We start from the raw sequence: 13,294 nt of genomic DNA, 5'->3' as shown, positions 1-13,294 counted from the left end.
CACTTTCTCAGTCTTCAGATTGACAGCTTTAAAAGCGTTTGAAAAACAACACATAGTGCTTGTCAGCAAATTATTTGTCTTTGGAAAAATAGAGCTTAAAAAGGATTGAGCATCTTTTTACGCTTTATCTGCTGCACTTACAGATCACTTCTGATAATGTAAGTATGATTCAAAATGGAGAACTATAGAACAAATAAACTGAGATTTTGAAACTAATGTTATGTGTTTGGATAGATAAACTGTGCCAACATGTTTTTAGAATAAGGCTGTTCGAGGTGACACAAGATAGTATTTCATCTTTCTAGACTAGAATATGATTAGTTTAGTTAAAAAATAAAACCAAAAAATTCTTATAAACATTGAACTGCCGAAAGTAGCACTTCTGAGCAAGCAGGTGACTGTATAACTTGCTCCTGTCTCAGTGAGCATAAGCACTTCAGATTGTATTGCATGTATGGAGAATACTTCAGCACAGAACTATTAGCAATCGGTTGTGATGTCACTGGAGAAATTCCATTTTATCCTCAAGCACGAAACTCATGGCGAGAACAGGCAGGCGATCATTAACATAGTTGTAAAAACTGGTTTATTTTTTAAAAATAAATACAAAAATATAAATATAAAACATTGGCAGATAGAATTTGATGAAATGAAGTTGCACAAACTTTTTTTTTAAACCAGCTGCATATTACACTTATTAACACCACGTGTACATTTTGTTTTATTTTAATGTACAGAACAGGACATATTGGATTTTTTTCTTCTTCGCCATCTTAAAAGCTGAACTTGCAGGAATAGGACATGTACCTAACAGAAGCGGCTTGTACATGAGGTTGCTTAAGGGATTATCACCCTGTTCAAATTTCCGAAGGTAAGATATTTTTTATTTTACTTACTAAAATGTACAACACTGAATTTCCATAGCTTTGGCTCTTGGAAGTTTGATTAAATAAAATGTTGTATATATTCCAAGTGGCATCCTACTAGAAAGAATGAATGACATTAATGGACAAGTTTAAAACAAAATTTAAAAGGAAACCATTGTGCTGAGTGGCAGGAAAATTTTCCTGAATGTTAAATACTGTTGAGTGCAGAAGGTGTCTGTAAAATTACTTCCGCTCAAAGGAAAAGAAAAGTAGCCTACTGTAGGTTAAGAAGTGTCTTTGTCACTTTCTCCTCCACCGTACATCTCAGCTAGCTTATTAAACCGAGGGCCCCACTCTCGGAGGTAATCATAGTTTTGGTCTCCTTCAGTAGTACCTGACTCCAAGGAGCTCAAGGATTCAGCTATGGAATCATTTCCTTCATAGGCATAGGTTGCAAGTGAGTCGTACGGCGGTGCAGAGGGATCAGTGTCATGCTCTTTTAGCCTTTGGTTAATGAAATCTCGGACATCCGTGTTGTCTGGTGCCGAAGGAGTCCTCCGTGGCACAAATAATGTTTCAGGGATAATGTCTCGCCGAAGCTTCTTGTCTTCGATAGCTGCAGGATTCCTCAGCGTGCCGATATCAAAGGCTTGGGTGTCTTCCTCTCCACCGCCTTCGTCATTGTAACTCACAATGTTGTCTCTGATGTCCTCTTTAGAAAGGATCAAAGGCTCCTTCTTTCGTTGCCTCTTTAGAGCAGCAAATAGCACCACTATAACTTAAAGAGGGAAACAAAGAATGGGTAAAAATCTCTATTTAACAATTTCTTAGCAGCAAATCCACCGGGTGCAAGAACTATATTTCAGCTACATTTCACCAACTCATTTTTTTTGATAACTGGATAAACACCTCTATCTGTATAATGGTAGTACAATAAAGTCTATATCAAAAACCTATTTTACACACATTGTATGTTCTGCCTTACAGGACCATGAGCTTGTCTGCATGCTCCTTCTGTAGCTGTAATGAGCATTAAAAGAGCCAGGTCTATTCTGAAGATATTTTTCCTTTTTCAAGCTCAAAGGATATTGTTAAAAAGTGGGTTTGAGTTGAATTATAGGTCATTAAGTGTTATTCTGAAAACCACAAAATGGAGGTATTGCAAAATTTTCCTTTTTTTTTTATTATAGCCGTGAAACCACTGCATAGATAGGGCTTTGATGTAGTAAAATTGCTGCTTACTGTTATACTGTTGTATTATATGTGAAATATATACTGCATATTGATTTTTAGTAGTTATTCAAATGAAAAAGGGACTTTTCCTCAAAAAAAAAAATAAATGAAAGACATGAAAGCAATTTTTGATTATACTATTCATCCTCTCTGAACTTTCTTTTTTTGCATAACTTAACAGAAGAACATAAATGAGCTTCTGGTTGCACAGTGATAGTTTAACAGTCTGGGAGCTGAATTCTTACTTACAGTGTTAAATTAGCAGATAACGAGGGTTTGCCTTTGTTTTTTCCTTTGTATTTTAAGCTGCAGTTATAGTCTTCTTGCAAAATCCAGGATCATTAACTCTATCAACCTGCATAACTTTGTGAAATGAGTCGGGCCTTAAATATTTGCTCCTGGGTAGGGGAAGACGCGTTTCTCTTCTTACCTAGCAGGATGATGATGCAGAGGAGAATGGCCACCAGTGCCCCCGTGCTGAGGCCGGCAGGGAGCAGCAAGGCCTCGGCGCTGCAGGACTGCATGTTGCCCCGGCTGTCACAGGCACACACGCGGATGGTCAGCGTGCCCGTGCTGCTCTGGATTGGGTAGTCATTGTCTGAGATCACCACTGGGAGAAGGTAAGTACTTATTTCATGTCGACTAAAGCCATTCCTCCTCGTCAAAATCCTGGCAGTGTTATCTAGATCGATTAAAATATACTGTTGTAGGCTATACAAACAGAAACCATATCATTTATAGCAGATGCAAATTATCGTATTTTATATGACTTCAAAAAATAGATCCTGATATCATAGTGATATCTGTTTTTCTAACATTCCCATTTGATCTGAAAGCTATTTATAACATTTTAGGTACATCTGGCCTGCTTCTCTGTGCCTCTGCACCACTTTGGCATGTGATTTGAAAAGAGGATTTCTCAAAGCTTAAAATGTTTTATAGATTCATGCATGCAGTGTGTGACACAGGTAGAGCTCAGGGCCGAAACCCTGAAATGCAGAAACCAACCGAGGAAAAATAACCTTCCACTTTGTGCAGTTCAACAAGTACTCTGTTCTAGAAGATTCTTTCTATGCATCATCTGTGACAATACTCACAGGAATGCTGTCAACTCAGTATGAGATTTGCTAAACCAAACCACTTTCAACACACTGTAGAACAATGAATTATGTACCTTAGCACATGAAGTAGGGCTTTTTTTGGATTGAAATTGTCTTAGGAATTCAGAAAATGTGAAAGATGGTAGGTATTCCTGCACATTATTGAGAAGTGAACTTACTAAACTGTATTTGTAGCAGATAAATCTTAGTGTGTGCAGGATATGTCAGCATCAAAAGCTGTCCACTGAGTGGCCAGAGGGAAGGGAAAGAATGAGTAACAGGGAAAGACTACTTCTTCTACTGCTAGAGCTACAATGCTAGAGTGGCAGCCAACACCAGAGTTGATAACTGTTTAGTCCAAAAGAAACAAAATACAGTTTTAGTGTGTACTAAAAGGAAAATTTAATTTTCATCATATTTGAGGGTTGCCTGAACTATGTGGTCAGCTCTCTTGACAGCTAACTTCAGGCAAAACTAAAATAATCCATGTGCATAAGGAAAGAAAATTACAAATAATAAGAAAATATTAAGATCTATACCTCTCTGTACTGAGGACCTAATCACCAAGATATAACCTTTGTTTAAAATATTATATCATGTATTTTTTCAGACTTCAAGATGTGAAGCACAAAGATTTTCTTTCTTGCTTCCCTTCATTGGTTTTATGTATTTTAACATTATTTGATTTCACTCAACATCAAAAATTAAGTGCCTTTAGGATCTTTAAATACCTCTTCTGCAAAGGATTTTATAAGGTATGCAAAATATTTTATTTAATTACTCCACTTTCACTACCATTAGAAGTTTGGGGTTTTTTTCTGCTGTTGTTTGTACTCTACTACATCCTGAAAATTCATCAGGAACAGAGGATTATTCCCTTTGCCTTTGTGCGTTTGACACATTTGAAGGCTGATACCACATCCCCTCTCATTTATGTCTTCTCTAATCTAGAGTCCTCTCATTTAGTCATACTAATAATGAAAGACAAAATTCATAGTCTCACTTCCCCAACAGAAGCTTCTGAAAATTTTCTCTGATAAGACAGATTGAGAAAGGATCAAAAGAAAATCCAAAGTGGCTCTCAGAACCATTATTTTCATTAATGGTTAGAAAGAAGCAAAACAGAAGGCCAGGGGAATCAGAACTATGTCACAAAAGCCTAAATTGAAAAATCTCAACTTGTCAGATGAAGGCATTTTTGAAAGCTTTTTTTCTTTCGTAGTCAAGTATTTCATCTGTCTCTTACCCCAAGCCAACACTTTTCTGATTTTCTTTATCACTTTTTTTTTTTTAATCACATTGTTGTTTTATCTACACAGATACAAGTGTAGAAGTCCTAAACCTCATTCAGGTAAAGTATTCTTGATAGTAGTAACCTTCACAACTTCTCTACATATTGATAGACATCAAAAGCAAATATATTTTAGGAATGTAAACTCCTTCCTTGGAACAGGCATGAATTTTACCTTCGTTATCCTGAACAGTGAAGTTAGGGTTAACGGCAGCTAAACTGAAGAAAAATTTTTGTCCACCAAGAGGGTCATCTTTGTCTACTGCACTTATGGTCTGAATAAGCTGCAGGAATAAAAGCAAGCAAACAAACAACAACAACAAAGAGACCAAATGCACCTAGGTTTTTGATAGAGCTATCTGATCAAAGAAGATGAAAAGCATTGGAATCACAGAGCATTCACACATATTGACTTAATATTTATTCTGTAAAATATAAAAACGAAACAAATGCTCAACAAGTGTTTTGTAAAAGTTTTTTTGAAAGAAAACACCTGTATTTTTCATGTGATAGTACATGTGCACCTATATTTTTGTAGCTACATAGTGGACAAAACTTGCCAAAATAGTTTTAGCTGTAGTTGGTACTTTTTATACTTCATCTTTGATTCACCATTTTAAATTCAAATCAACACCTAAGACAGTAATTAACATGAAGTTTTCTGGTTTTGTGATAAAAATATCATTTTATCAAACAAATATTTTTTGAAAGAGAAGTTAACATTTCAAATTACATTGCAACATTAAAGAATTTTATCTTAAACATGGTATTTCTATTTATTAGTATAGTATATATATTTTTCTTTATATTAGTATAGGAGAACACACTAACATGATTCCTGAGATTAAAAATGCCAGTTATATTTTATATGTATTTCTACTCTTGTAAAAAGTGTAGCACACCCTAGAGATGCACAAGTTTGGAGTGGGATGAGAATCAGGAGTCATAATTCTCAGAGTATGCTGCACCAGGTCAATTCCATACTCAGTGCTTTCTTTAATGCCTACAACAAATTTTGGGTATTTTTGGGGAAAGTAATGGTAGCCCCTTTATCAGTACTTATTTTCCTGTCAGGTAAGTGAATATGTGGCTTTTTGACTGAAATTTCTATAGCTAAGAGTGGCTAAATATTGTTTCCCAAGCAAAATGAATTTCTTTACTTTTATTTTTGACTTTATTGCCTAAATTCAGTCTGGGGATTTTTTTATACCATGGTATATAAAGTGAATTTAAGTCTGGATTTTTGTGCATCCATGCTTGAAGGTTCAGTTATGTTCTTAAGTTTAACTTCCAAATATAGATTATCTTTAGTCTAGGTCATTTTTATTCTTAATTTCTTATCCATCAATTTAAATTGCACTGCTCTTTCAACCATGGAAATATCTAATTTTTAACACTATTCCTTCCCTGTGGTGTACTTGTTAAACCCTGTTTGTTTTTCCTCTTCCAGTTCTTCCAAATACAGCCATTTCTCTTAATATCATAGCTTTTGTCAGGTCTGATCATCTTTCACATCAACTGCAGTGCACTCCTCTTTGCCTTAATGCTGTTTTGGCTGAGACCCCTTGTGTGAGGACATGAGGCTTGACTCCATTTTCATCAGAAGGCTGATTTATTACGTTATATATTATATTAAAATACTACATTAAAACTATACTAAAAGAACAGAGTGAGAAGATCAGAAGGCTACCAAGACAAGAATAGAATAGGAATGCATAATAAAATCCTGTGACTGCTCACAGCCTTGGCACAGGTGGCTGTGATTGGTCACTAATAGAAAACAATCCACATGGACCAATGGAAGATGCACCTGTGGCCTTCCACAGCAGCAGACAGTTATTGTTTACATTTCTTTCCTGAGGCTCTCAGCTCCTCAGGACAGGAAAAATCCCAACAGAGGCTTTTTCACTAAAATATCCTGGCTACACCTTAAAAAATGCATGACTAACTCCTAACTTCTCTCTTGTCCATCCAGAAAAATAGCAGTAAATATATTGATGAGGCAAAGATGGGATTTCTTTTAATATAGCAGCTTCCTTGCCTTTTCAACAGGAGTTTGGTCTTTCTCTAAATCTGTTTTCTTACATAATCATCCAATAATTTTTAAATGAATAAAACTGATAAAGCAAGCACAGAATATTATTTGTTTTTGAAGAATGAATATTTTAATTATTTAGTGGGCAATTAGCATATGAGTTTTCATAGATATTTACTAAATGAAATAAAAAAACTCCACTAGTTTATTTTATTTAACAACTAGAGACCATGAATACGGTTAATTGTAGGTGTTAGGCTGCTGAAAATCAACTGATTTTCTGAGTGTTCATTATCATAGTTTTTTTAAAAGAGTGAGTAGAATTGAAAGAATTACATTGCAGTTCGAAATCTGTTTCCTGATAATATTGATTACTATTTTAACATGATAAATCCTGTTTTACATGTGGTTTCAAACAGATTTTTTTCTTTTAGACCTGGCCAGCCATGGGAAACCCCAATTACCTTGTAAATAGGGGTGTAACACTCTAAGTTGCCACCACAAAGCAGTAACTGGGAAGCCAAGGACGTTACTCTGTCTGGTAACAGTCAGGAAATTAAGGGCACAGTAGCAATCATGAGGGTCCTTAGCCACTAAAAAACTGACAAACCACTGTAAACAAGTTTGCTGTATGGTCTGTTCTAACAAAATCCATCTTTCTGCTTGGTAGGACTTCTGCAAGCATCAGTTCAAACAATTGTTTAGGTAGATATTTTCTTCTTAAATATACCATTCATTTGCTTTTAAATTCAGGACAAAGAAAATATAATCTGCTATTTAGAAAAAGAAAGCAGAACTCTTTAGAAACCCTACATCAATTTGCAGTTCAAAAACCTTCTTGGCCAAGTGAAAATAAAAAAACCTTTGAGAGTTTTTGAAAAAGTAAAGCAAAGACAAAATTCTGATACTCGTAAAACCACTGGAAGGTATGAAATCTATGGCTATATAGTGAAGAAACTAAAGTAAGAATGAATAAGGGGAATTGGGAAAAAAAGAGAACAAAATTTCAAGTAAATTGATCACAAATTGTCATTTGTCAAAAGAAATGAAAGATGCAATAAACACAGATAAAATAACACTTCAGATTAAAAGATTTAAGAAATTTTTATAGAAGTATCTGAAAAATAGGAAGGGAAAATTGAAAGCTAGAACAAAAAAAAACTTCAGGGATTTTTGTTTTTCAAAAGATATGAATTTTAGCTATTTACAATTTTTAGAAAGACACTTGGTGAATATAACAAGGATGGAAATATGAAGATCCCAGAAGCCATGTTTAAGCAAGATTATGGTGAGAAAAGGATATCCTTTTCCTGATAAGGATTGTCATATGGGTCAAATGAGCTGATAACATGAAGAGCAGCATAAAAATAATTGGTTCAAGAAACCTAGTGTGTTTATATAATCTATATTGAATTAAATTACAGGAAAAAGGAAAATAGACCCCATGATTCAAATTTTAAAATGTTTTTGAAAGGGAATCCATTACAAGCTAGACCTATTTACTTAACATTTGGCCATGAAAAGGATGGATTGGGTAAAATGAAGGCTACTAACAGCAAGATAATAACAAGCCATTTGTTATGTTATTTGTGTTTCATTGGCAGACAATAACTTTTACTTTGTAAGACCTGTATTCAGTTCTAAATTCTAGAAACTACATATTCTAAAAACATCACAGTGGACTTGAGTCAGTTGACGGTGACCCAGTGCTGCCGCCGGGGCTGTGCCGGCGCTGCCCGGGCCGGCCCCAGGCGGTGCCGGCGGCTGCAGCGGCCCCAGCGCAGGGCACGGCTGAGCCCCTCAGCCCCGGGGAAAGCCTGGCCAAGGGAGGCCAAAACGCTGCCCGGCAGCCAGGGCTGAGCCAGGGGAAGCGAGCGAGAAACAGCCCTGCGAGCCCCGAGGGGACAGCGGGAGCAGGGCCGGGGCAGGAGAGGCCCGGCAGGGATGGCCCTGCGGCCTGGCAGACAGCCTGGCCCGGCTGCGCTTTCCCTGCGGACCTGAAGGCGATCCCAACTCAGGCTGCAGAGTTATCCTGAAGGAATGCAGTCCGTGGGGAATGCTCACACGGGGGCAGGGAGAAGTGTGAGGAGGAAGGGGTGTCCGAGAAAAGAAAATCAGTAGTGAAGGGGGAAGGTGAACCTGGGAAGAAGGGGGGTATTAAGGGAAGTTTAGTTGTTTCTCACAATCCTACCCCATGTTTAATGGACAGCATATTAAGTTACTTTTCCCGAAGTTGAGTTTGTTTTGCCAGTGATGGTAATTTGTAAGTTTGTCTTAAGCCATTTATTTTTCATCTTTTCTCCCCCTATACTTTTGAGGGGGAAGGAAGTGGCTCCTTGGGCACTTGGCTCCCAACCAAGGTCAACTCCTGCCTTCTTTTCTTTTGGCAGATCATTTACAAATAGAGAAGAAGGGCCTCTGTTCTGCCATCTACTATAGGGAAAATTAATATATAGAAAAGTTATACTCAGCTTCCATGCAAGATCTCTCTAAAGCAGGACTGACTTCTGCTTTCTAAACTGATTCTTATCCTTTACATTAGCGGATCTTTGGAGGCTGGCAGCTGAGCTGCCAGACATATGGCAGCTGGAAGCTGACAAAACCAGTGGGATTCCATCTGTCCAGATGCCCAGCTCCTGGCTCTTCTCACCTGGGGGCAGAGGACAGCTGAACTTCTTTGGTTGCAGGGCTGCAGCAGTCTTAGCATTTTGCTGCTTTATTTCCCTGAACTCCTATTGAGTCAGCCTTGTGTAGGTCACATGGATGCCTGTGTCCTCTTTATGCCATCATACCAAGACTGTCCTCATTTTTGGGAGGGGTCAAAAGAACAGCAACCACCAAAATAGCATTCTGCCAGAGGTGCTGCTTGTGTATAGCTTCAGATTTTTGAGATAGGGTATTTGCATAGTTTGTAAGTTCACAGTACGATCTGACATCAGCAGTAATAGCAAGCAGGAAAACCATGACAGGCTCTTTCAGTCATTCAGTCTACAAAAGTCACATTTCTCTCTTGCTATATATTTGCATATATATGTATATTTGTATACATGGATTTATGTGCACCTCCATAGGTATCATATGTAGTATGTGTATGTTTATATATATGTATGTATAAAATTTAGGCTTCTGTACAAATTAAGTAAATGGGAAAGTCTAATATTCATTATAATATCTGTCTTAGTAGATGGGAAATGCTGAAATGAATACTACAGAATTTGTGACTGATGAAGCATCATTACTTTCAGTTACCTAATAGATATAAATTTCATGGATCAAATGCAATTATGAAAACCTGAAATGGAAGAAAAATAGCAGAAATGTGGGAGGAATCAAGCTCAGAGAACCATGTTCAGTTTGGATTGATTACATTCTCTCAGGACAGATTGAATTCGAAAAATAAAAAGTCTTATTTATGAGCTGCCGGTAAACAAGGAGAATATAATTGCATTCAAATAGATTATTCATGTTATCCTGCATTTCATTTTTTCTCTTCTTGTGAATTGTTTTCTTTAGCAATCATTTGCAACTCAGATTTCTTAAAAAACGTTTATATTTATGGCCTTCTCAATAACCTTGGCAGGTTTTTTCTGGTAAAGATACTATTGAGCCCTATAACAATTTAAATAAGCGTTTGTGGATATATATACTCATTTAGTATCTCATTTAATAGTTATAAGTGATTAGTGCTATTTTATTCAACTTTTTAACTGACAGCCTATTCTGACTGTAAGCAATAAAACAATGCAATGTCAAAATAGTTTTATATATACTTTTAAATTATACTGACTTTTATAGTCTAGATAGCACAGAAAAAACTGTTCCATAACATACATTTACATGGAAATTTAACTGCTTTCTTAACATTTCCTGTGTCTAGACCTAGTAACCTGCACAGAAAAGAATCTGAAACCTTAGATGAGTAAAAGTTGCAGATTCATGTTTTTGGGGGTTTTTTTGGTTTTTTTTTTTTAACACAGGAAGGTTTTTTGTGAAACTGGAAGAGGAAAATTCTATGTTTTTCTTTTACAAGTCTTAATCCACATATCATATTAAAAATTATTAAAATATTATTTTAGCATTTATAGTAAACACTTCAACTGTCCAAAATTCTACATTTTTAGCCAGTGGTTTCTCTTTATCTAACACCTTGAATTGTCTTGTGACTGCCACAGCAGACAAAGCACTTGCTCAGTACCTTTAGATATTTTATGCAATATAAATTTGGGCCTCAAATTCTTTGTTATAAGTTCAAACTGATGTCACTTTGGAAGGAAGAATGGCAAGCTCAATGCGAAATTTGCAGTACAACCTGAGTGTTATCCCTGTGGGACTCCAAGAGTTAAAACAAGCTGGCACTCTTACCACATTCTATTCAAATGTACTGAAAGGGTTGCACTGAGGTACTACTGCTACCATTTTAAAGGCTTTATTATGCTCTGGGATGTGTAATAGGAAAACATTTTTTAAACAGTTCTAATAAACAACTGCCTATTAGACATTAGGTATTACGCAGTCTTTTTACTTAAATTGAAGTACACACTGTAGCCTCTAAGAAGCAAAAGAAAATATTATGTTGCCTTTAAAAAATGTATGTCTTTACAGAAATTTCTGGTGTGATAATGAAAGATGAATCTAACAATTGAAAAAAAAAAAGTGACAGATTTTTGGTTTGTAATCACTGTCAGCATGAATTGAAATACATCTGATTTTTGCTATTGGAGAATTACTAAAAAATACAGATCAAACTTTTTAGTTACATATAATGTTCTACTTTGTGAAATTAAAGGCAAAATGAATCATGACCATGTCATGGACATGTCTCATTGGGATTTACCAGCAGTACAAGGTTAGTAAGGAAAAGTGGTCATTGAAAACTGATGCACTTGTAACATATTGACATTTCACTCTAAGCTTCACTTACAGAGCTTCTTTGCTTTAATTTTTAACATTTCAAAAACTAATTTAGATATAATATTTCTTAAGCAATAGGCAGGAATGATCTACAATTGAGTTCTGTAGCAAAACTGGATAGTGGGAAGTGTTTATCAAAGGCATACCTGTCCAGCTCTTGCATTTTCACAGACAAAAGTGTCGTAGAATACTGCAAACTGTGGGGCATTGTCATTAACATCCAAAATTCTTACATAGACAGGAACACGAGTAGTATCTTTGGGGTTGTCTGACAGTAGAAGGCAGAAGAAACATGAGATTATTTTCTTATTAAGAGTTTTCTGTTTTCTTCCAAATTTCATGAGCAATATACATGCAAGATGAAGTCTGAATCTAATTAATATTTAATGTGCAAACCAGTAACAAGTCAGAATCAGGCCTTCTGAAAAATAAGGAAATTTTTTGTATGGAGTAAAAAAAAAAACCAAAATATTGATATCTAGTGAGCAATTAAGTTTTGCATGAAGATAGGGGGCTGCAAATGTTAATAATATATTCAAATATTGTATATAAAAAGTATGCCCACTACTACAATAGCAAATTTGATCACTTGGTGGGCTCAAAGTTTTGTAAGGTTTTGATCTTTAATTTTAAAATTCTTTGTATATCTAGTTTGTTTTACAGAGAAAAGGTATCAAGTACATAATTTGTGAATTGTGTTTGTTTTGGCTGGGATAGAGTTAATTTAATTGAGGACATGCATACATATTTTGAAAAATTTTCAAGTCAGACTTTTCTCTCTTACCCCTCAAAGAAATTCCATAAAACAAACTCCTCCAAATATTTGATAAAGAATTTATTAGAGTAAGATTTTTTTTATGTTTCAATTGTCTTAAAAAATATGAATGTAGATTTTTAGACCTTAGGTTCAGAAACAAGAATAACCTCCTCCTTACGAAGTTCCAAGATACTACTATTATTTAGAGTGCTCTTTTGTTACTATATGTTAATTCAGGAATACAAGTGTCCGTGTTCTCACTTGCTGATCTTGTTGCCATATAAAAAATAATAAATAATAAATAATACCTGGGTGTAAAAAGTGCAGATGTTTCTTGGAATTCTGCTGCATGGCAGCTAAGCAGCATATGATTTTTTAACATTAATGGAACTAGATAAGTAACAACAGTAACAGATTGTTCCAAATTACTGATTTTTTCCCCCTTTTCTTCTGCTTTCAATAAAACAAAAGACATTTAGGAGCAGCTGGATTACATTGGCTTTTTATTAGTAACACCTCTGCTAAAGAGCGTGATGTGGATCATTTTGACATCCTGAATTATTTCAATTTCCAGGTTTAGGATGTAGTTTTTCATAGACTTCTGTATGTTTGTACTAACTTTTCAAATGAATTCTAACACTGCTTTCATTCTGTCATGCTTCACGGGTAGCATTTTAAAATATTTAAAGATCTAAATATCCCTTTTTACTTCTTTATCCAAAATTCACATATTTGTGGAGAATGCTAGCTACTCCAGATACGTCCACAATGTAAATTGCTCTGAATTCCTGTCAAGGAGATAAGTTTAGCACTAAGATCTAGTTCATGCAAGGATGCTAAGTTTCATCATTATATAAACCTGAAAATAATTTGTACAGCATTGGACAGCACTCTGAATGGTTGCAAGCTCAGGACAAAGCAGAAAAAAAAAGGTTTTTGAAAAAAAAAACAAACCTCTACTCTTTTTTTTTTAATAAACACAGAATGTTTGATTAGCAGGACACAATGTTCCTTTCATTTAGTCCTCTGCAGTGTAGCTCTTGGCAGCCACGTTTCACTGCTGACCAGTATTTTTTCCTTACTTTTTTTAAACTGATACAG

The 13,294-nt window shown here is 35.6% G+C and overlaps 1 protein-coding gene across 5 annotated transcripts in view; it reads right to left on the bottom strand.

Annotated features, from left to right (window-relative positions):
- Positions 1-569: 569 nt before the first annotated feature.
- The window catches only part of CDH10 (cadherin 10), a 94,871-nt gene continuing 82,146 nt past the window's right edge, over positions 570-13,294 (bottom strand). For 4 of the 5 annotated variants that reach the window (XM_039714815.1, XM_039714813.1, XM_039714814.1 and 1 more), the window contains 4 exons: positions 11,583-11,704; positions 4,666-4,774; positions 2,530-2,781; positions 1,132-1,644 (listed from right to left, as the gene is read on the bottom strand). In XM_039714815.1, coding sequence (XP_039570749.1) covers positions 1,151-1,644; positions 2,530-2,781; positions 4,666-4,774; positions 11,583-11,704 — 977 coding nt within the window. In that variant the 3' untranslated portion in view covers positions 1,132-1,150. Of the gene's footprint in view, positions 1,645-2,529; positions 2,782-4,665; positions 4,775-11,582; positions 11,705-13,294 lie in introns of all 5 variants that reach the window. The other variant, XM_039714818.1, reaches the window with a different exon arrangement.

Source organism: Passer montanus, unplaced genomic scaffold, assembly GCF_014805655.1.
Source record: "Passer montanus isolate IOZ18808 unplaced genomic scaffold, ASM1480565v1 scaffold31, whole genome shotgun sequence".
Lineage (NCBI taxonomy): Eukaryota > Metazoa > Chordata > Aves > Passeriformes > Passeridae > Passer > Passer montanus.
The sequence above is the reverse complement of the archived record's forward strand: the minus strand, read 5'-3'. Positions and strand labels throughout refer to the sequence as shown.